The 23678-nt window shown below is 40.5% G+C and overlaps 1 protein-coding gene across 1 annotated transcript in view; it reads left to right on the top strand.

Moving 5' to 3' along the window:
* Positions 1-22550, top strand: part of LOC126425059 (guanine nucleotide-binding protein subunit beta-like protein 1) — a 63412-nt gene extending 40862 nt beyond the window's left edge. Inside the window, exons 2-4 of the mRNA XM_050087967.1 lie at positions 3477-3644; positions 18359-18583; positions 21648-22550. Coding sequence (XP_049943924.1) covers positions 3477-3644; positions 18359-18583; positions 21648-21953 — 699 coding nt within the window. The 3' untranslated portion in view covers positions 21954-22550. The remainder of the gene's footprint in view (positions 1-3476; positions 3645-18358; positions 18584-21647) is intronic.
* The last annotated feature ends 1128 nt before the right edge of the window (positions 22551-23678 follow it).

Raw genomic sequence — 23678 nt, 5'->3', positions numbered from 1 at the left:
TTGCACTTAGAATCTTTGCAAATTAACTGTACAATAGATCACAAAAGTCCTTAGTTCAGTAACTCTCCTGATTGAGGACCAACTCTGTATACCATATTTTCAGCAGTATTTTTACTTGGCCAGTGTCCATTTCAAAGTCACAGTCCATCATCAGGACTCCAGGTGTTAAGTAGGGGCCTTTATTGCTACGTCAACATCTCACAAAACTGTTTCTGTGAGTTTTTAATTGCAGTTTGCAAAATTGTGGTGGAATTTGTCATTCTGTGTGTTGACGCTACAGTGAGATGGCATCCAAATGCAGTATACACGATGATAACACTAAAAGTTTCAAAGAGCATGATAAGATATTATTTCATTAGTCACTCCACAATTCTTAAGAGTATTTTGACTTGGGGGGAGAGGGGGGGAGAAAATACTGCAGAACTGTATTATTGCAGTAAACTAATGTTGACTTTGCCAGTATACAGACAGCTGGTATATTAATGTTGTGTTTGAGCTGTCACATAAAAACAGCAGCTCAGTTGTATAGGAGGGGAGCAGTGGCTCTTTTTCTCATAATATATATAAACAAGTATAAAGTAATTTATGTAGTTACCAGTGTGAGTGGTACCACATCTCGTATCTTAAGGTGCAAGACACTGATTGCTGTTGACTATATAATCGCTGATGATGGAGAAAAACTTTCTTCCCACTTTTTCTGTACATAAAAGGAACAATTTAACTAAATGGAGAAGATGGTGTAAAATATCCCTCTTTTTTTCCTTTTGCTACCACAGATGCATGAAGGGAAGGTTTAAGTATGCTACGTCTCACACTCTACGCAATGTTGAGATAAGATCACACTGAAGTAATTACCCAAAGCTTCGGTACTGAACCACACCTTCATTAGTTGGTGGATGGAAGTGAGAAGGGCTGAAACAAACAGTTAAACCTTCTTATTATTGAGAAGTGACAAAGTGACCTGAACCTCCATTATAATTGGGGAAGAGTAGTTTTTGGTGCATAAATGACAGTACACTGGTTGATTCAATGTTGCATCAAGAAGAGAGATTTCATTTCAGACGAGACATGCCACGTGTCGTTCAGGCACTGTTTGAATGGAGTCTTTAGTGTTGTGCAGTGACTCTCTTTTTCAGATGTTCTAAATCCATATTTACTATGTACAGTAGCATATAGAGAAGCTATACCAGGGAAATGTACTTGAAGGCAATATTATAGAAGGGAAGATGATGTGGATGAAGATGAAATAGGAGATAAAATACTGTGAGAAGAATTTGACAGAACACTGAAAGACCTAAGTTGAAACAAGGCCACTGAAGTAGATGACACTCTGTTAGAACTAATGATATCCTTGGGAGAGCCAGACTTGACAAAACTATTCCAGCTGGATGCAAGATGTATGAGCCAGGCAGAATATCATGAGACTTGAAGAATAAGGTAATTCCGGTTCCAAAGAAACCAGGTGCTGACAGGTGTGAATATTACTGAACTATCAGTTTAGTAATCATGGTTGCAAAACACTAAAAAAATTGTTTATAAAAGAATGGAAAAACTTGTAGGAGCCAGCCTAGGGAAAGGTCAGTTTGTATTCTGGAGAAATGTAGGAACACTGCAAGGCAGTACTGACCCTATGACTTACTTTAGAATACCAAACAATGGAAAATCCAGGATGGAATGTGACAATATGAGAGAAGGAAAGTTGCTGCTCAACATAGAGCGGAGATGCTGAGCCGCGATAGGCACAATAAAAAGATGCACACAATCATAGCTTTCGGCCATTAAGGCCTTTGTCAGCAGTACACACACACACACACACACACACACACACACACACACACACACACACATGCACGCGCACAAACTAAACTTGCACACACATCTGCAGTCTCAGAGAGCTGAAGTATAGTTTCAGCGCTCTGAGACTGCAGATGTGTGTGTAAGTTGCGCTTATGTGAGTGTGTGTGTGTGTGTCTACTGCTGACAAAGGCCTTAATGGCCGAAAGCTATGATTGTGTGCATCTTTTTATTGTGCCTATCGTGGCTCAGCATCTCCGCTATATGGTGAGTAGCAAATTTCCTTCTCTCATATTGTTACTTTAGAATATAGTTTAAGAAAAGACAAATCTACATTTATAGTGTTTGTGGATGTGGAGGAAGGTTTTGACAGTGTTGGCTGGAATAAATTCTTTGAAATTCTGAATGTAGCAGGGGTAAAAAATACAGGGAGGAAAAGGTTATAAACAATTAGTACAGAAAACATGTGACTGCTATGAGTTGAGAGGACACAAAAGGGAAGCAGTGGTCGAGAAGGGAGTGAGACAGGATTGTAGCCAATCCCCGATGTATTCTATCTGTGTACTAAGCAAGCAGAAAGGAAACCAAAGAAAAAAGAAATAAAAACTTTGTTTGCCAATGACATTGAGACAGCAAAGGACTTGAAACAACAGTTCAGTGCTGTGGGCAGTGGCTTTGAAGAAGGATATAAGATGAACATTAACAAAAGTGAAACAAAGGTAATGGAATGTAGCTGAATTAAATTGTGAAATGAGACACTTAAAGTAGAAGATTAGTTTCGCTATTTGGGCAGAAAAATGGCTGATGATAGCCGAAGTAGAGAGGACATAAAATGTAGACTGACAATGATAAGAAAAGTGTTTCTGAAGAAGAAAAATTTGTTAACATAGGATATAAATTTACATGTTAAGAAGTCTTTCCTGAAAGTATTTGGGTAACCATCTATGGAAGTGAAATGTGGATGATAAACAGTTCAGACAAGAAGAGAATACAAGTTTCTGAGATGAGGTGCTGCAGAAGAATGTTGAAGGTTAGATGGGTAGATCACATAACTAATGAGGAGGTACTGAAGAGAAATTTGTGGTACAATCTGACTACAAGAAGGGAGCAGTTGGTAGGGCACTCTCAAAGACATAGAGACACCACAAATTTAGTATTGGAGGGAAGTGAGGGGGATGGGTGGGGGTAAAAGTCGCAGAGGGAGACCAGTAGATGTATGCAGTAAGAGGTTCAAAGGGATGTAGGTTGCAGTAATTATTCAAAGATGAAGAAGCTTCCCCAGGATGGAGCAGTGTGGAGAGCTGCATCAAACCAGTCTTTGGACTGAAGAGAACAACAACATTTATTACATTACTGTAGTTCTTTCATCTGATTGGTAACTTCCCTCTTAATATTTTTTTTAAAGAGCCAATTAAATATCTTAACTACAACTACCTCAGAAGAAACATTATCCCTGTTTACGAATATTTTAATCATGTTTCCAAAAGTATATCTTAGTCGTTGTTTTCACCCTGTAGTATATTGTTATGTTGTATTTACAAGACCTCGTTTCTTCCATTCCATGTGAAATAAACCACTTCCTCATTCTAGTACTTTTACACGCTTTTCCGTTTTGTAGCTTTCAAGAAGCTGACTTATGCATCATTATCTCACATATGTAATGTGTGCCATATTTTCTGTAGGTTGACGGTGTGTCACATGCTGTAGGTTGTCCAGCCGGCCGATCAGAGCTAGCCGTGTATAGTGTAAGTGAAGGGAAGTTTACAGAGGTGTGTCAGCTGAAACTCCCGGAAACTGAAAGGACTGCAGCTGGGATTGTGACGTGCTTCTCAGCGGCGGGACCTAATAAGGTTTGCACTCTGTACTATTATTTTATGACATTTGTTAAGGTGAAATGTTATAATTTCTCTGTGCGTATGTGTGTGGAGGGGCTAACCCCTCCCTCCCTCCCTCCCCCTCCCTCCCCCGTCCCTCCCTACCCCGTCCCTCCCAACTCCCTACCACCTCCCCCCTCACACCCTCCCTCCACCCAGCCACCCTCCACCCACCCATCCCTGTGGCAAGGGGCTGGGATTGTTGGAATTGGGAGTGACATAGGGATGGACTAGGATGTGGTGGGGGTTGGGTGCATGATGGAACACAACTGTAGCAGGGATGGTAAGGATCTCGGCTAGGATGTCCCTCGTTTCAGGCTATAATGATACGTAATCAAAGCTGTGACGTATGATGTGGTTCAGCTGTTCAGTCCACATTGATATTTGGTGACTAAGGGGTACTCTTTTGTGGCTAGTTTTTGAGGGTGGTGGGATGATTTGGGGTGAGAGGGGAAATGCATGGGAGATCTGTTTGCGGACTAGGTCTGGGGAGTAGTGCGTGCCTGTGAAGCACTTTGAGACCCCTCAGCGTACTGGACAAGGAAATTCTTGTCACTCTAGATATTCTATCTCCTGATGGTCAGGTTGCATGGGAGCAATTTTTGGTGTGAAGGTGATGACAGCTGTTGAAATACAGGTGCTTTTGGTGGTTGGTGGGTTTAATGTGGACAGAGGTGTGGATGGAGCCATCAGAGAGGAGGAGATCACTGTTGAGGAAGGTGGTATGCTGCATTGAGGAGGATCAGATGGAGTGAATGGGAGAGAAGGTGTTGAGTGAACCTGAACCAGACTAGGGGTTTGGCATTTTGGGAGGCGAGGAAGGTATCCTGTAGCTGTCCCATAAACAGGTTGGCATAGGATGATGCAATGTGGGTGTCCATGGCAATGCCATGGATTTGTTTGCATACCTTCCATTCAGAGGGGTAGTAGTTATGAGTTAGGGTAAAGTTAGTAAGGTGTATGAGGAATGAGGTAGTGCTTTTCATGTCTGAAGGCTGTTGGGAAAATTGGTGTTCAATAGCAGTAAGACCATGGACATGAGGAATGTTGGCATTTAGGAAGGTGGCGTCAACACAGACGAGTAGGGATCGAGGACGTAAAGGGGTGGAATCAGTGAAGGAACTGATTAGTATCTTGGGCACTAGGTTACGGGCAATTTTTTTGGGGTGTTATTCAATGAGGGCCAAAATCCTTTCAAAAGTGTGAGCACAATCACAAGCCACAATGGGGCATCAAGGATTGTTGGGTTTATGGATTTTTGAGAGTATGTAGAAGGTGGGTATGCAGAGTGCCATAGGTGTGAGGAGGGAAATGGATTCGGGGGAGAGGTTCTGGGAAGGGTCAAAGGCTTTGAGCATGGATTTGAGGTTGTGTTGGACTTTTGGGATGGGAGTCAGATAATTGACAGAGGCCTTCTGCCAGGTAGTCACTGCAGTTCATAACAGTGATGGCACCTGTGTCTGCAGGTTGGAAGGTTAGGTCAAGATTTGTTTTGCAGTTTTTTATTGCTATTCTTTCTTCTTCTTCTTCTGAAAGGTTGGTGTTCTGAGGGAGGGACCTGGGGAAGGATGGTGAGGCCAAGCTGGAAATAAGGAATTCCTGGAAGGTGACCAGCAGATAGCTACATGGGAGGGTCATGGTTGGCTGGTGGTATGAACTGGAAAAGACAAGTTTCAGTGTTGGGATTAGATTGGGTTCGGTAGGAGGGATTGGTGGCAAAGAAGTGTTTCCATTGCAGGAATCAGGTGAAGGAGAGTAGGTCTTTGACAAGTCCAGTGTGGTTAAATTTGGGTATAGGGCTAAAGATGAGGCCTTTGGATAGGACTGAAATTTTTGTGAGGCTGAGAGTTTTGGTGAAAAGGTTAACAACAATGTTAAGAAAATGTTTCGGCTGTGTATTTGGAGGAGTGTTGATAGGGAGTTTTGGGAATGTGACAAGCTGAAAAGGTCAGCTAGGCAGGGTTTTAGGTGCTGTGAGAGATGGACCGGGAAGGTCACTGTGTGTGGTGTAAGGGTTGGACAGTGGTGCCCAAAGGTGGCAGTAGGATGTTAGCAGGTGGGATAACTTATGGCGATTGTCTGGAATGCTCCTCCAGATGCTGGAGGGCAAGGGACTTAATTTCAGAGGTGTGATGTATGTAGCAGAGGTTGTACTGTAGCAGTATCTTGCAAAGGGAGCAGAGGTGGTTCTGGGACACATTTGCCATGGAGATGTGTTTTTGCAGTTCCAGGTTTGTGAGGGCAGGGGACTGGCGGAATCTGAAAAGGTGAAGGTTATTGTGAAAGGAAGGGTGGTATTCAGAGAAAGGAAATTTTTATGGTTAGGCCTTTGGGGGATTCCATGGTTCAAGCCGCATTTAAGTAATTGGGTGTGGGACTGGGTTTTAGCCAGGGAAAGGGAAACTTTCGTGAACTGTGAAGACCATACAGTATATGTGAGCAAAGCAGCAGGTGCTAAGCTAGTAATATATGTGTAAATGCACATGACACAGTAATAATTGTGGACGAGAGCCCCTACGGAAATGGAATGTATCCCGTAACACTTCGGCGACCGAGCCCTAGCATAGGTCGGGCACAGAACTGCTTCGAAACGACCGCACCCGAGTATAGGTCCAGCAGCTGTTGTACACCACTCACAGCCTATTAGCCATCCAGAAGCAGGCCGGCTACTATGGTAGTGCTTCTGGGAACACCTGCTTGTATGTGCCTTGACTGCTGCTCCCCTCTGTGTTCTAGTTTTAGAAGTACGTCAAAAGAAACGGCAAGACACACACAGCAGCTTCTATGACACCCTGCACCATTGTGCATTGGTGTAGCTGTGAGTTTCAAATATTCTTGTTACTGTTTGCCATTTCTTGTTAATTTTTCTCTCAAATATGTCACGTTTTCTGAGTGAGAAAGAAATTTTAGAAGCCTTAGAAGAAGAATTGTACAATTCTGGTTCTGAGTGGGAAATGTCTGACTGTGAAGAGAAGAAGAGGATTCAGATACAGGTAAGCAGCTGTCTAGTGCAGTTTTTCTTCAGTATTATTATTACGACTTATATTGCTCGAATTGCTTCAGTTAGCAGAAAATTATTTCTGTTCATCTCGTCTATCTTGCAGAGGAATCTGATGAGCCTGCATCTGTGCAGCTGGTGTTTACTGAACAAAGTACATCCTCTGCAACACAGGCGTTGGCTGCAATACCGCTGTCTGTACCTCCTACAAAGAGGCAACAAATTTCATGGAAAAAAAAACCATGGAAAAAACCCACTGATGCTGAATTAGGCTGGAAATTTTCTGATGATCAGCCTGCTGTGCCACAATTTGTAGAGAAAAGTGGAGTAATGGAAGCTGTTCATGAGAATTCCACTCCTCTCAATGTGTTTTCCATCTTTTTCCCTGATTCCATAATCTGAAACAAACAGATATGCAGAGTCTGTCTATGACAAATTCAAAGCAGCTTCCAAGGTAAAGCATCACAATTTTTGTAATTCGTGAGTGGGAGTAAAGCTGCATGAAATGTACTTTTTTTTTGGTATATTTATACACACGTCATGTGAAAAACCAAAACTGACGGATTACTGGTCTACCAACATTTTTATTTCAACCCGTTTCCCTGATTCTGTTATGGCCAGAAACAGATTCAAGGCAATATTATCAAAACTGCGTTTTAACGACAACGCAACTTACGTTCCGAAAAGTCAACCTCAGCATGACCCCATGCATAAAATCAAGCCAATCGTGGTCTTTTCTTATTAGAATCACAAAAATCATTTTACCCATCAGAAAAACTCACTATTGATGAAGGCATGTGTGCTTTTTGTGGAAGAGTGGTATTTTGGGTTCACATAAAAAATGAACCTGACAAGTGTGGAATCAAGATGTTTATTGTGTGTGATTCCAAAACTAGTTATGTTCTTAGATTGGAGGTGTATGCTGGTAAAGGAACACAAGACAACTCCATAATACCATTAGTTGAGAGGTTGCTAGCAGATTACCTGGGAAAATGCCACACTGTTTACATGGACAGATTTTATAGTTCACCAGCAGTATTCGATTTTTTGTGGCAACATAAAATGAAAGCAGTAGGTACATGCATGACTAACTGGAAAGAACTACCAAACGAAATTGTTTCCAAAAAACTGAAAATGTATGAGTTTGTGTCAATGAGGAGGAATCATCTGCTTTGTTTGAAGCAGAAACACACAAGAGATGTACTATGCCTGTCCACTATGCACAAAATGACCAGCTTTGACACGTCTGTTCAAACAAAGGAAGGTAGCAAAGTAAAATCAAAACCAGATGCCATTCTTGACATTAATATTTACAAAGCAGGGGTCTACATCCACGTCCATACTCCGCAAGCCACCTGACGGTGTGTGGCGGAGGGTACCTTGAGTACTTCTATCGGTTCTCCCTTCCATTCCAGTCTCATATTGTTCGTGGAAAGAAAGATTGTCGGTATGCCTCTGTGTGGGCTCTAATCTCTCTGATTTTATCCTCATGGTCTCTTTGCGAGATATGCATAGGAGGGAGCAATATACTGCTTGACTCCTCGGTGAAGGTATGTCCTCGAAACTTCAACAAAAGCCCGTACCGAGCTACTGAGCGTCTCTCTTGCAGAGTCTTCCACTGGAGTTTACCTATGATCTCTGTGACGCTTTCGCGATTGGTAAATGATCCTGTAACGAAGCGCGCTGCTCTCCGTTGGATCTTCTCTATCTCTTCTATCAACCCTATCTGGTACGGATCCCACACCGGTGAGCAGTATTCAAGCAGTGTTCGAACAAGTGTACTGTAACCTACTTCCTTTGTTTTCAGACTGCATTTCCTTAGGATTCTTCCAATGAATCTCAGTCTGGCATCTGCTTTACCGACAATTAATTTTATATGGTCATTCCATTTTAAATCACTCCTAATACCTACTCCTAGATAATTTATGGAATTAACTGCTTTCAGTTGCTGACCTGCTATATGCAAATGATTTCTTACTGTGCATTTAGGAGGAAACAGATCAAGTGGTGGAAGAAACTGTTCTTTCACATACTTACAATGGCTGCAAAAAATGTCTTATACTGGGGAACCAGGACTCCTGCTCAAAGAAGGAGCTGCTGTTTTTCCACTTTTCTACTACAAATTGGTGAAGGACTGTATCACAAGCTACCACTTTGGCACTAGACAATGTTCCTAGTGAAACGTACGGCAACAGACTTCTAGGACGACACTTTGTAGAAAAAATTCCAGCCACTGAGAAGAAGGAGCGGCCAACTAGAGTGTGTAAAGTTTGCTCGGAGGGGGGGAGGAATTGTTGTGGTAAAGGCAGGAAACCAGCTGGTGGTGTCCAGGCTGCAATGTACCACTCTGTAGTCTAGAATGCCTCAAAATCTTCCACACTGAAGCTAATTACCTGTGAATTTACACAAAACTAAAAAATGCATTTTTTGTGAAAATCATACATTTTATGTTTGTTGTTACTGATTTTGTCATCAACCAACTTGGTGGTAGTAAGGATCAGCAGTTTTATTTACATACGGATAACTTGTACATGGATTTGAACATGTTATAATACCATAAATTACGAACAAAAAAAAATTGCTTCATAGCCATTTACATAGTTACTGGTCTAGTTTGACAAGAATAAAACAGGTAGTCCGCCACTGCCTTATAGTAGACGTAGTAGAGGCCATCCCAGCATTTGCCTGAAGTAATGTAGGAAAACAAAACCAGGATGGCCAAAGTCAAAGGAGGAATGCAAGGCAAGAAGGGGGGGGGGGGGGGGGGGCTCTCAAAGCATCCTCATATAAAACTGTGATGCTTTCCTCCAAAACATAAATTTGGATGCTATGATTCAGCATGTGAAAATCATTTACTACAATTTTCTCTCGTTTAATGGGAGATTGTCAAAAAAACAAAAACCATTTACAAGGAAATAAATCAAAAAATTATTTCATGTCTTTTGGATTTACCTATTCAGAACTTGGGCACTTAACAAAGCCCACATCTAACACTAACCCAGATCAGACTTTTGCAGGTAATATCTTTCCTTTCATGGTATTACTTAAAATAATTTCTGAATACATTGCAGAGAGAGAGAGAGAGAGAGAGAGAGAGAGAGAGTGTGTGTGTGTGTGTGTGTGTGTGTGTGTGTGTGTGTGTGTGTGTGTGATCTCTGGAGTAGTTTATATAAGTCCTACCTACATGATCTCTACATACATCATCTTTGTCCTGTAAATGAAATAATCAGCTCAACTCTCCTACTGCTACACATTCCAATTACAGATATATTTTATCATGCTTCTTTCAACTACATCAAATTACTTTGAAGATGTTGACAATATTCTCCTTCAATAGTACCTTTCTCAGAAAAATTCTAGGAGAGGTTTTTTAAAAAAATACTAAATTGCAATTATACCAAGAAATGATCCTAAGCTCATGTGTCACAGTCCACTGGATGTTTACGATATTTCGATGAAGCTTTCCTTTCAGTTGCCTTTTCACTCGCGGAAACAAGAAAAAATCACAAGGCGAGATGTTGGGTGAATATAGCGGATATGGGGAGGCAATAACAGAATTTCTGTCCAGATATTTGGTAACAGGTGAAGCAGTGTGGGGTCTTCAATTGTCGTGCAGTAAGAACCAGTCCCTAGAATGCGACAAATCAGGGTAGCAATGTCGAACTGCTTGTCACAAATGTTTCAAGACTTCGACGTAAAGAGTTCGGTTCACTGTTTGACCTGGAGGAATGTGCTCATGGTGAACCAATCCTTTACTACCAAAGAAAGCGATCAACATTGTCTTTGTTTTGGAAGTTTGTCATTTGACTTTGAGGCTGGTGATCCAGGACTCCGCCATTCAGCACTTTGATGCCTTACAGCAATAATCTTTGACAGAAGTGTGGGATCACATCTGGCTCTGAACAATAGTTTAGGTGTACTTCCTCATCTTTCCTCTTTCTACTCATCTGTTAATGTGTGAGGGATGAGCTTTGCATTAAGTTTCCGTTTTCCTAAATCTTCATGTAAAAACTTAAGACACACATCACAAGGGCATCACGATTCAAATTAAGCTCTTCTGATATCGCACGTGCTGTTACACAATGACCTTCTCACAATAACTGCCTTCCGTGCTTCACATTCGCAATAGTATTTATTGTAGATGGGCGGCCATCTCTGGGACAGTCTTGGACTGAATCTCTGCCTTCACAAAACTTTTTGTGCAACTCAAAAATACGACATCCTGAAAGTGCACTGCCTGCATATGCTTGCTTAATCATGTCCACGTTATGCTAGGACTTTTCCTGAGCCTATGCAGAACTTGAATGTTCATTCTTTGACACAATCTGCATGTACTGTCACTGTAACTAACGTGCCAGGAACCCAGGCAGAGTATTGCTAAGCACAGCCTTGCCACCTAGTGAGCTTGTGTGGAAATATGGCCAAGATCATTTTGTGGATGCACACATACCAGGCAACATGCAAATAACATTTGTTCCTTTTTAGTATTGCAAACTCAGAAATAAGAGAAAACCAGTCCTGGAACTTTCATGACAAAGGGAGTACATTCATCTAATACAGCCAGAGGAAAGAAATGTTCATCAATTGTTCCTGCTCTGTAGAGATTTAATTTGGTGAACGTGCAGCATCGTTCCTCTGAACATTTTCCCCTGTGTAAAATGTACATTTTCATACGGGGAAGTGACGTGCTTACTAAAATATGTCAGCATAATGCCCAGAATATTTTAATAAGTATTTCCCCTAGTGTGATTGACAGTGAGGATTTACCATCGCTTCACTGGCTGCTAGGAGCCTCGCTTTTCTGTCGCATCCCTAGGCTGTCATCTGTCCTCGATTCTCCCTTTGTGGTGTCCTCCACGTTTGTGACACAGGAAAAATCAGAGAGACATGGAAACAGTCACCGCATACTCTATTGTGCATATATTTTTCTAACCCTTGGTCATCTCACATTTTACAGCTGACACATCCTATAAAGAGGTGCTGAGTCGCAAATAGGCTCAATACACACACACACACACACACACACACACACACACACAGAGTCGTGTGTGTGTGTGTGTGTGTGTGTGTGTGTGTGTGTGTGTGTGTGTGTGTGTGTGTGTGTGTGTGTGTATATATTGATGAAGGCACATGGCCGAAAGCCTTAATTGTGAGTCTTTTTGTTGTGCCTATTTGCAACCCAGCATCTCTGCTGTATGGTGAGTAGCAACTTTCCTTCTCGTAATATTGTTAATTCCATCCTGGATCTTCCATTGTTTGACATCCTATAAAGAGGATTCTATGAAAAAAAGGAAAAGGCTGAAGTGCACTGTGTATCTGTGGTAATGTTTCTACAGGTGTCCACGTCTGTTAGATTATATTTGGTAATGTCAAGAGCCAGTTGTCAGTCTTTGCAGAGCGCCTCGATCTTCTGTCGGACTTCTTCAATTTACAAAAGAAATTCTGATGATTGAACGACACGAAGAACTTGATATAGGGGAAACAAGAACAGAATGAAGTTTTATTAATAGGTGGCTGTGTGAGTTTTTCTATACTACCAAAAGACGTGGGTGAAGAAAACTAATCCTGCTAGTGAAATAAACAGATCAGAAATGAGACTCCTGAGCTACGTGGAAGGCTGCAGAAGACTGGATAGATTTCAAAATAGCATTGAAGGGAGAGAAGTTTATTTTTAAAATAGAAGGTAGGATTAACAAAACAACGGAGATGGCTGTCACACCTGAACACACAGAATACCCTTCTCATGTGCCCGACGCAGGATTGAGTGGCGCATTGTTGTGCAGTTGTCACTCGAGGTGGTGTGTCAAAGTGGAGGCTGGCCCTCTAGCCTCTCCCGATCACCCTATAAGTGGACAGGTGGTGGCTCCCTCAGCAGGGTCATAGCTGGCACATGGAAGAAGAGGTTTGCTAGTTACTGGTAACTCCAATCTTAGATGTGTCCAGGGCTGGAAAGAAGTTCAATGTGTGCTCAGCATGTCTGTGGGGCCTCAGCCAAGAGGTTGAGGAGACCCTACCTCTGCCTATTGACAGTGTAGGGGTTACAGTCATCTGCAAGTTGTGGCTCACTTCAGCACCAGTGACACCTGTCTCTTGGGTTCTGTGGCCACCTTCAGTTTGTACAGGTGACTGGCAGAAATGGTGAAGGCTGCTGGCCTCACTTGCGGGGTGCAAGCAGAGCTCGGGTTTCGCAACATCATTTCCAGAATTGATCAAGGCTGTTTGGTTTTGGAACTAAGTGGAAGGTATCAGCCAAAAGATTCCTTTGATTATGTGACCATCTTAGCTGCTGATTTCTGGACCTGTGTTATAGGTTGGAGAATTTAGGACTCACCTTGATTCAGAGGCGACCTGCTAGATTTGTTACTGGTAGGTTCGAACAACATGCAAGTATTACAGAGATGCTTCGGGAACTCAAATGGGAATCCCTGGAGGGAAGATGATGTTCTTTAGATAAGATGGAAGAAATTAGGGATTATGTGAATGTTTCCCTAGGAGTGCTGGGTGCAGTGTGTGTTCACAAACATTTGTATTCTGCCCAGCATTGAAGTCTGATGTTAGTTCTGCCAAAGTTTGCTGCCTGTCCTGTTCTACCACACCTGGACAGGTTTGTATCATGCAAAGGAAGCAGCTTCTTGGGTAGCAAAGTACTTATGTACACATGGAGATTGTTTAGGCTAGACGGTAGTTTGATGACTTCTGATAAACATTTGCCAATCAATACACAAAGAGTAAAATAAGACCACATATAAAGGCACTTCTACTGTCAAAATTTTAATGGTAAATTGTCAGAGTATTCGTAACAACGTTCCAGAATGTATTGCCCTCCAGGAAAACTGGCCCACTCAAATTATTCTTGGAACCAGTAGTTGCCTGAAACCTGAAATATTTAGTGAGGCTTGGAACGTGTATCGAAAAGACAGAGTAGATCCCCTAGGAGAGGAGTGTTCATGGCAGTCGACAAAAATATTGTGTCCATCGTGGTCGAAATTGAGTCTGACTGTGAAGTTATCTATTTGCGAATAGCAGTCCTATGTAGACTAAAGTTAATTATCGGATGTCTTTACTGGTCATCTGATTCCACCATAACAGTTGCAGAGTCATTTAAAGAAAGTCTGTGCCAGCTTGCGGTAATACACAGATCATACAATATTATTTGTGAGCAACTTCAATTTACTGAGTATAGACTGGAACGCCTTTGGGTTAATTTCAGGTAGTACGGATAGAGGGTCTTGTCAATTGCTTTTGAACACATTTTCCAAAACCTGTCTCGCACAGTTGGTTCGTAGCTCATATGCAATTTACATGTACATGTACATCTACATAAATACTCTGCAATTCACTATTAAGTGGCTGGCAGAGGGTTCATCGAACCACCTTCAATTTATTTCTCTACCGTTCCAATTTCAAACTGCATGCAGGGAAAAACAACACTTAAATCTTTCTGTGTGAGCTCTGATTTGTCTTATGTTATTGTGATGATCATTGCTCTCCATGCAGGTGGGTGTCAACAAAATATTTTCACACACTTCAGAGAAAGTGATTAATTGAAATTTCATTAGAAGATTCTCCCACTATGAAAAATGCCTTTGTTTCAATGATTACCACTCTAATTCATGTATCACATTCTTGTTGCTCTCTCCTCAATTTCATGGTAATACAAAACGAGCTACCTTTCTTTGAACTTTTTTGATGTCCTCCATCGATCCTGTCTGATGCAGATTGCTCACCGTATGGTAATACTCCGTAAGATGATGTGAAAGTGTAGTGTAGGCAATCTGAATAGTAGGCGTGTTGTATTTTCTGTTTTCTGCCAGTAAATCATAGTCTTTGGTTAGCTTCGTCCACAATATTATCTATGTGATCATAGCAACTGAAGTTGTTCGTAATTGTAATCCCTAAGTTGAATTGACAGCCTTTAGATTTGTGTTCTTTATTGTGTACACGGAATTTAGTGAATTCCTTTTGGTACTCGTGTGGATGACTTCACAGTTTCCCAGTCAATTGCCACTTTCCTCACCAAACAGGTATCCTGTCTAAATCATTTTGCATTTGGTTTTGATCATCTTATGACTTTATAATATGATAAATGATAGCATCATCTGCAAACAGTCTAAGAGTGCTACTCAGATTGTCTCTCAAATCATTTATACAGATCAGGAACTGCAAGGGGCCTGTAATACTTCCTTGGGGAATGCCAGGCATTACTTCTCTTTTGCTCTATGACCTTCCATCAGTTACTATGAACTGTGACCTTTCTGCCAGGAGACCATGAATCCAGTTCCACATCTGAGATGATAGTCCATAGGCACCAATTAGGTTGGAAGGTGTTTGTGAAGTACAGTGTCAAAAGTCTTCTGGAAATCTAAAATATGGAATCAGTTTGATGCCCCCTGTCAACAGCACTCATTAATTCATGAGAATAAAGAGCTAGTTGTGTTTCACAAGAACAATATTTTCTGGATCCACGCTGGCTGTTTGTCAATAAATAATTTTCTTCAGGTTAACTCCTAATGTTCAAACCCAGTTTATATTCCAAAATCTTAATGCAAATAGACATTAGTGATACGGATCTGTAATTTAGAAGAGTATGTATGCTTGAAATAATGTATAAGCAGTTGTTAGTATTCCAATTAGACATTGACTGGACATTTAGGTACAGTATTATGGAGGTAGAGGGTTCATGGGCAAAGTTTAAACGGTGTAAATTGTGCCATGGATAAGTATGTGCCGAGTGAATGGATTGAGGATGGGAAAGGCTCTCCATGGTTTAATAATAATATTCAGAAAATGCTGAGGGAGTAGGGTTAGATGTTCTGTTTGTTCAAGAAAGAATGTGCAATTGTTGACCGGCAAAAGTTAGTAAAAAATTCATGTGTCGGTAAGATGATCAGTGCCTGAAGCATTCAACAGCGTCCATTGTTATATCTTAGTGAGAAATCTTGCCAAGAATGCGGGAATATTCGGGTCCTATGTAAAATTGCTAAGCGAGTTGAAGCTTCTATCCAGTCACTCTTCCATCAGTCTGGAGTGGCAATAGAAGGCAGAAAAAGGAAAACTGAAGTTTTAGGGTTTGCATTTAAGAAATCATTCACACAGGAGGGTAGTACAAACACGTCATCGTTTGACAGTTGGACAGACACTCAAATTGAGAGAGACTCCCTGGTGTAGAGAAGCAATTGAAAGAGTTGAAAACAAGTAAGTCACCAGGTCCATATGGAATCCCAGTTCGGTTTTACAGAGTACTTCAGGACATTGACCCCTTACTTTGCTTGCATTTATCGCCAATCTCTTGCCCAGTGCAATGTTGCAAGTGAGTGGAAAAAAGAGCAGGACAGTCCTGAGTATGAGAAGGGTAAAAGAATGGACCCGCAAAATTGCAGACAAGTATCCATAAAATCCGTTTGCTGCAGACTACTTGAACATAGTCCCAGTATAATAAACTTTATTAACACTGAGAAATTTGTGTCCATGAATCAGCACAGTTTTAGAAAGCATCACTTGTGTGAAACTAGGCTTGCCCTTTTCTCACATGACATACTGAGAACTCCGGATGAAGGGCAACAAGAAAGCTTCTGTCCACAAATCAATGAGGATGTAGAAATTCTCATGTGAAACTCAGCTTGCCTGTGTCTCATACAATATCCAGAGAGCATTTGCCTAGGTATACCACTGTTAACGAAGATATGAGTATATGCAATAAGTTCCCAGATATGAGAGCAGCTTGAATACTTGAGAAATGATAGAATCCAGTATGTTGTCCTTGATGGTGACTGTTTGTCAGAGACAAAGGTATCGTCAAGAAGTGTGATAGAATTCCTCTTTTCTCTGTATACATAAATTAGTGACAGAATGGTGAGCAACAGTGCTGATGATACTGTCGTATATAGAAAGGTGTAATCAATGAGTGACTGTAGAGAATACAAGATGACTTAGAATAAATTTTATACTTGGTGTGATGAATGGCAGCTTGCTCTAAATGTAAAAAAATATGAGTTAGTGCAAATGAGTAGCAAAAGCAACCTGTAATGTTTGAATACAACATTAGTACTGTGCTACTTGACACAATTACGTCAATTAAATATCAGGTGTAATGTTACAAAGTGATATGAAATGTAATGAGCTTGTAATGTTGGTAGTGGGGAAGGCAGAAAGTCAACTTCTGTTTGTTGGGAGAGTTTTAGGAAAAACTGTGTATCAGACACTAGTGCGACCTATTCTTGAGTACTGCTCAAGTGTTTGGGATCCTCGCCAACTCAGATCGGAGGAAGACATCGAAGCATTTCAGAGGTGCGCTGCTAGATTGGTTGCTGGAAGGTTCGGTCAGCACATGAGTATTATGGAGATGCTTTGTGGACTCAAATGGGAATCTCTGGAGGGAAGAAAACATCCTTTTCTTGAGGTATTATTTCTAAAATTTAGAAAAACAGCATTTGAGGCTGACTGCAGAATGGCTCTACTGCCACTAATGTACATTTCACGTAAGGAACACCAAGATAAGGTGAGAAAAATGAGGTCTCGTATGGAGGCATATAGACAGTCGTATTTCCCTGATTCCATTTGTGAGTGGAACAGGAAAGGGAATGCAAGTAGTGGCACATGGTACCCTCCACCGTGCACCATAGCATGGCTTGCAGAGTATGTAGACTGTAATGTATTCCTAGATTTCTCTTACACTGGGTCTCGAAACTATGTATGTCCTGGGATAGTGGTTACCTGCCATCACGTGACTGCCAATTTGTGTTTTGCAGCACTTCTTTGACTCACTCCCGTAGTTAACCACCCAGTGATGATTGCTCTCATCTCCTGATGACCATGCAGGTATAAAGAAATCACTTTCCATGACATCTGCTAATCAGAAGGATTTCCTGACCTCTTATTTTCATTTCCAGTAACCACTGACACTATAAATCCTTAGTCACTGATCCCTTCTTCTGTACCTGTGAATTTTCCTCCAGGCAATTTACGATGTCTCATCACAGTTGGACTACAAAAATAATTACTCGGTTTAACTTTACGAAAAGATATTTATTACAACATCATACAAGTGTTCATCCATCCGATGCATAATAAATTTTTGTATATCACTGTCCACTGTTGCCAGCCATTGCCATAGTATTATGGGTGAAATTGTGTGTGATATTTTCCGAGCTTTGTCAGTACCATACATACACTTAGACATTCAATGCTGCTGACCCACAAGAGAACAGGTTGCTAATTTTGACCTACCTTTCAAATTTGTCTTTTCTTAACTTACAAATAGTTACTGTAACAGTTCACGATACAGTCGCTATTTTGAGCAATCAATGAATGATACTGAAGGAAAATGTTGTTCAGAAGCTTAGCAATGTTTCCAGAGCTAGTACAGAACACACACACAGGGCTCCACTGTCCTGACAGGTTACATTGTACTGATGCTCCAGTAGAGTTCAGGTCTGTGAAGCAGATTATCTTTTAGAGTGTATCTTAAATTGGTCTTTAATGTTAACTAGTACAATTATTAAAGTTTTGTTATAATTAAAGACTCTAAATTCTGTGAAAAATGTGTTACAAATGTTCTGCAACTGTGCATCAGCTATCATAAATTTATTCATTCAGCAGAGAACAAAAGGTGGCTTGTTCAAAAGAGTAGATTTATAGTGTGCATGCACAAATTCTGAATTTCATCTTACTGTCCTCCTTTCACTTTTTCTAGGTGGTGAGTTTGCACGAAGCTAATGTGATGCATCTGTGGGATATCCGACAGCCTAGTGACCCCTGCCACAGCTTGAAACCAATGGACAGACATGAAGAATGTGAGGGTAACTCTATACCAGTGGGTGTAGACTTTGACATCAATATGAAACGTGGTGTGTACACTGGAATGACAGACGCACTGGGCACATTCACGACAGATGGACAGACACTGAAACACTTCGAGGTACAGCACATTTACATTGCCCTAAAAGTTTTCATAATACCTCAGTCTTGAGGAGCAGTGAATACTGTGAGATGAAATGTATTCTACTTAAAACTGTATTACCAAGTTTGCAATGCAAATAATAACAGTGAAAGGGTGGTGCAACAAATTCTTGGTTTAGTTCTCTTTTTGGATCGTGATTAATTAATATTCTTATATTATTCTCTTTCAAATAATTGTTGTGATTCACAATGGACTTTTATTACCGATGTAAGCACAAACGTGTCTTGAGAGAATACTAGGCTTGTTCTGAAAAACTAAAGGCTTTGCAAGAGTTTTCATTATAATTTTTTATTGATATTTTTATCTTGAATCTTCATTTGCGACTTGTGCAGTATAGTACTCAGAGGTCCTCCCTGACACTATGTACAGAATTTGTGGCTTCATGCAACACCAACTGTGATGTAGGGACATCTGCTGAGAGACTCTGACCACAGCATTTTGCCCGAGGAGTACCTCAAACAAATAATAAAATACCAAACAAGTATTTGAACATAAAGCATGGTATAATGTACATAAAAATGGCATCTTTTTGTAATATTTAATCACCATAGAAATTATAATAAAATTTGTTGTAGGCTTGTTTGCTCATTTATAGATGACTAAAGAAAAAAATATAAAAATATTCTGAATCAGAAAGGAATGTGGCAATACAACTCACTTAGAAATGAAATGCACTGGAAACCCAAGGGACTACAATGAAATCGCTGCAGGAAATATACGAAAAAATCGAAAAAGGAATTCCGAAGGTTGAAACTAGATGTAGTAAGTCAGTGAAATGAAATATATGGGTGGAGTGGGAAGAAGGCAACGCCCTGAAGAACTGTGTTCAGTGGCACCAGAATATAATATGTGCATCCTGAAGGTAGCAGTGTTACTGATTCATTCGCTATCATCATCATCAGCTACCAGATGACGCTCAGGAGGGTTGTTCGCTTTTTTTATTCTAGGGTACAACTATGTCCCACCACAGAGTAGCTAATCCTGCTAAATAGCTTCTGCATTTGAATGAAGTCACATTGTGGGCTTACTGGAAGTTTGACGGATATGTCAACAGATTACTCCAGATATTGGCAGCATGTATTGGTGGACTGTCAATGCTTGCAGGACTGTCAATGCTTGCAGCAGTGGTCTGTGGAATGTTTCCACATCTGTACGCCAGAGTCAGGATGTCCTTGTAGTACAGACATGCGTTAAGACTGATACATTGTTCGAGAGTAAGTGGCCGACTGATCGTAATCTGGAGAAGAAATTTGGGCACGTGCTGCACTAGAGTCACAGAGGACCATTGGAACTGTGTATTGATGCAACTGTTCAGGCACTCTTTGCTGACATAATTTATTTGGCCTGAATTTATTACACAATCCTACAATTGTGAACTATCTGCCACACCATTTTCAATAAAATGGCCTTGTCCTTATGGTGTTGCATTTTTTACTGGCAGTGTATAAAAAAGGTAAAGAAATTTGCAGAATTTTTACATGATGCTCAGTAGCTTTAAAAAAGTAGTATCTTGCAGATTGGTTGCATGATGTAATGGGTAAGACAAGGCGTTCATTTGTAGAAGGTTGTGGGTTCATATCTCGCGACATGTTTTGATTTTTTTTTGTTTTTAAATTTTGATAAAAATGACTTTGAACATATTTTATTCAGTTAATTGGTTTAAATGTAATTTTTTTTTATTTTTGTTCCTTTGTTACATCATTTTAAACATAAGATATTTTTCATTTGTTCTCTCTCTTTTCCGTATAATTCTTTTTCCACTCAGGGCCGCAGCTCGTGGTCGTGCGGTAGCATTCTTGCTTCCCGCGCCCGGGTTCCCGGGTTCGATTCCTGGCGGGGTCAGGGATTTTCTCTGCCTCGTGATGCCTGGGTGTTGTGTGATGTTCTTAGGATAGTTAGGTTTAAGTAGTTCTAAGTTCTAGGGGACTGATGACCATAGCTGTTAAGTCCCATAGTGCTCAGAGCCATTTGAACCCTTTTTCCACTCAGAATTTTTGCGAAGCTGAATTTAATTATATTTGTCTATTATGATATTTAAATATTTGAAAATGCCGATATATCAGTTAAAACATCAAAGATGAAATAATCTGTCTATATTGTCTGTGCAGTGGTGTCAAAAATGTGTTTTTTGCTACAAGATGTGCAATTTTTTTGGTGGGATCATCATACAAACATTTAAAACATAGCTTAAATTCCTATTGCACTATGAACAGAATAAGACAGATGAAGATTTAATGAAAGAAGGAAAATAAGTAAAATGAAATTCAGGCAAAATGAAGAATAGAAATAATGAACGCAATAAGATGGGTGACAAAATAGGATGATAAAACGAAAGAAATTCAATTAAAATTTATATATAAAATTAATTAAATTCACATGAATGAAGATTTCAAGCTGAAAAAGAATGAAAGGAAACAAAATGAGAGCGAATGAAGAAGTTGATATGATGATTAAAATGATGTAAGAAAGGGATAGAAGCATCAATTAAGTTTAAATGAATTAATTGAATAAAAATAATATTCAAAGTAATTTTGATACAATTGTAAAACAAAAGAAATTTAAAGTATCTGACACGATTTGAACACACTACGTGTTGTACATGAAGGCCTTACGCTACCTATTACACCACACAACCAGTCTGTAAAATATTACTTCTTTAATACCTACATCACCATATAGGTGGTTTATAAAACAGGGACCTACGACTGGGGATCTCTCCTTGTTAGATGTGAAACCTCCTTAAACACATAATCAGCAGCAGCAGCAGCAAAATGTCATGTTTCAGTCCGTTCCAGAGTAATGCTTTTCTTCTGCAGTATATATTATGTCGCTGTTGAGGATAGGTGTGTAAAGCATGTGTTTCTATTGGCTTTTATCATTCAGTCTGGAAAGTAAAATTTGTTTGTTAAGATTAGCTAGGTTTTTTTTTTCCTGTGTGGCTTACATTTCAGTAACTGTCCTGGTAAAGCCTAACCTAAAATGTTCAAATTTAAAATCAAATTAATTTTGTTACTGTTGACAGATGAAGCACCCAATGAAAATGACAAATAGAGGAGCTCTGAGTGTCGTCATACAGCGGGTGGAATTTGCAACCACGAAAAGCAGAATTGTGGCCGTCGGCTGCTGTGACGGGACAGTGCGTGTGTACTCGTGGTCCACCGGCCGCCCACTTGCCATCTTGCCACACGGTGACGGCATATCTTCTGTGCAGGACGTCACCTTCTCAGAGGGGCCCCTGGAGTCATTGAATTCGGAGAGCGTGATTGTCGCTGCGGGAGCTGATAGCTCCGTCTCGTTCTGGAGTTCGGACTTCACGAGGAAGACTTAGTGCTGCGTGATCATCCGGTGTGAAGAATTTTTTGATGCATCCCTCTCCTTAAAAATACGTCTGCCCGGATATGCAAACGGGTGAGATGATGACCTAGAGCACGTCACCACACCAAGGGAGATGATGAGGGTGCCAGCTCACTGATACCTGCCCACGGATCTCCATGTAGAATGCAAAGTTGTGCCATTTTAACAGAAGCGAGGATCACAAGTTGTAATATGTCAGGTGTGGAATATGGAATACTCGTAGTGGATGGTTATGAAACTTCTGACTGTAGGACTCTGGCTGAGCTGCAGTTACATTTGAGACCAGTATCAGACAACTGATAAAAGACTGGCAGGCAAATGTTACAATGGATGCACAGTGAATTGATAAACAGAATCCCAAAAAATGAGAGCGTATGTCATAATGGTTGTAAGTTTACTATGGTCCTTGTATGGGCAACAAGTGAAATAAATAAAAATATAATAATAACAATAATAATAACTATTACTTATTTAACATCAAATAATGGCATGCAGTTGATAAAATAATAGAATTTCAGGGAATGTATTGGTTTACTCGTGCAAATTTTAGATGTACGGTGTCAGGTATAAACTTATAACTGAAGAATCTGGGATTTCATGTTGTATAACTTGCTACCTTTTACTTACGCACAGTGTTCATTTATAGATGTTTTAAATAAACTACAGTGTCAGTAATGACAGGTGTTAAAGCTTGTATTGACAAATGGTATATGACAAATTAACTCATGCTGTGAGTATTTAATGAAGGATATTTTTTTAATTGTCCTTTGAATTGTGATACATCATCAAATTTTTGGTTCAACTAACAAAAAACAATCAGTGTAGAATGCAACAGGTGTTTACCAAAGGAGATTACCGTTGTTCCAATTAAGACTTCAAAAGTTCTTGGCTTGTATTAGAGAGGCATTTGTTGAAACATTCACAGCAAATGCGTTCATTCATCGTTGACACTTCATGTTCTGTAAATCCGATCGGGTACGTTGGATGAGTCAAGTTGTACAGTGACAGGGTCTGCTTGGAGCTGATATGTCTGGAGCAGCATTGACTTTTGAGAGTAAAAGCCTTTACCAGTGTGGATATTTGCTTTGCTATACATAATGCACAAGCCACCATATGGTATATGGCAGAGGGTACCTTGTACCACTACTACTCATTTCTTTTTCTGTTCCACTCTCAAATGGAACAAGGGAGAAACGATTGTCTACAGGGTGTCTCAAACCTTCTGGGTCAAATTAAAACAGCTGATAGAACGTCCACAGCAGATTATATTAAGGTAGGGAACGAACTGTTGGAAATGAATATTATGTTATGGACACACACAGCATATACTGCATAATTACGATGTAGCTCATAGTAACTGTTGAAAGTGGTGACCATCAATCTCAGTGCACGGACGACAATGGCACATGATGATCTGCGAGGCTCTCGACAATATCTGGTGTATGTTGTACCAGGAGGCAGGCAGCTTGGGCCCTAGCAAGCAGGTCTTCCTCCATTTCTACGGGGTTTCGTACATCGACGTCTTGATGTAACCCTAGAGGGAAAAATCCAGAGGTGTGAGACCTGGCAACTGTGCTGGCCACAGGAAAAAACCACCCCTTCAAGTCTGAATGATAAGGGTGCGTGTTGTTCAGGTGTTTGCTGATGTTAACATTGAAGTGGGCAGCTGCATCATTGTGTTGAAACCACATCCTTTTGG

The sequence above is a fragment of the Schistocerca serialis genome, chromosome 10 (genome assembly GCF_023864345.2).
Source record: "Schistocerca serialis cubense isolate TAMUIC-IGC-003099 chromosome 10, iqSchSeri2.2, whole genome shotgun sequence".
Taxonomy (NCBI): domain Eukaryota; kingdom Metazoa; phylum Arthropoda; class Insecta; order Orthoptera; family Acrididae; genus Schistocerca; species Schistocerca serialis.
This window is presented reverse-complemented; position numbering and strand designations above follow the sequence as displayed.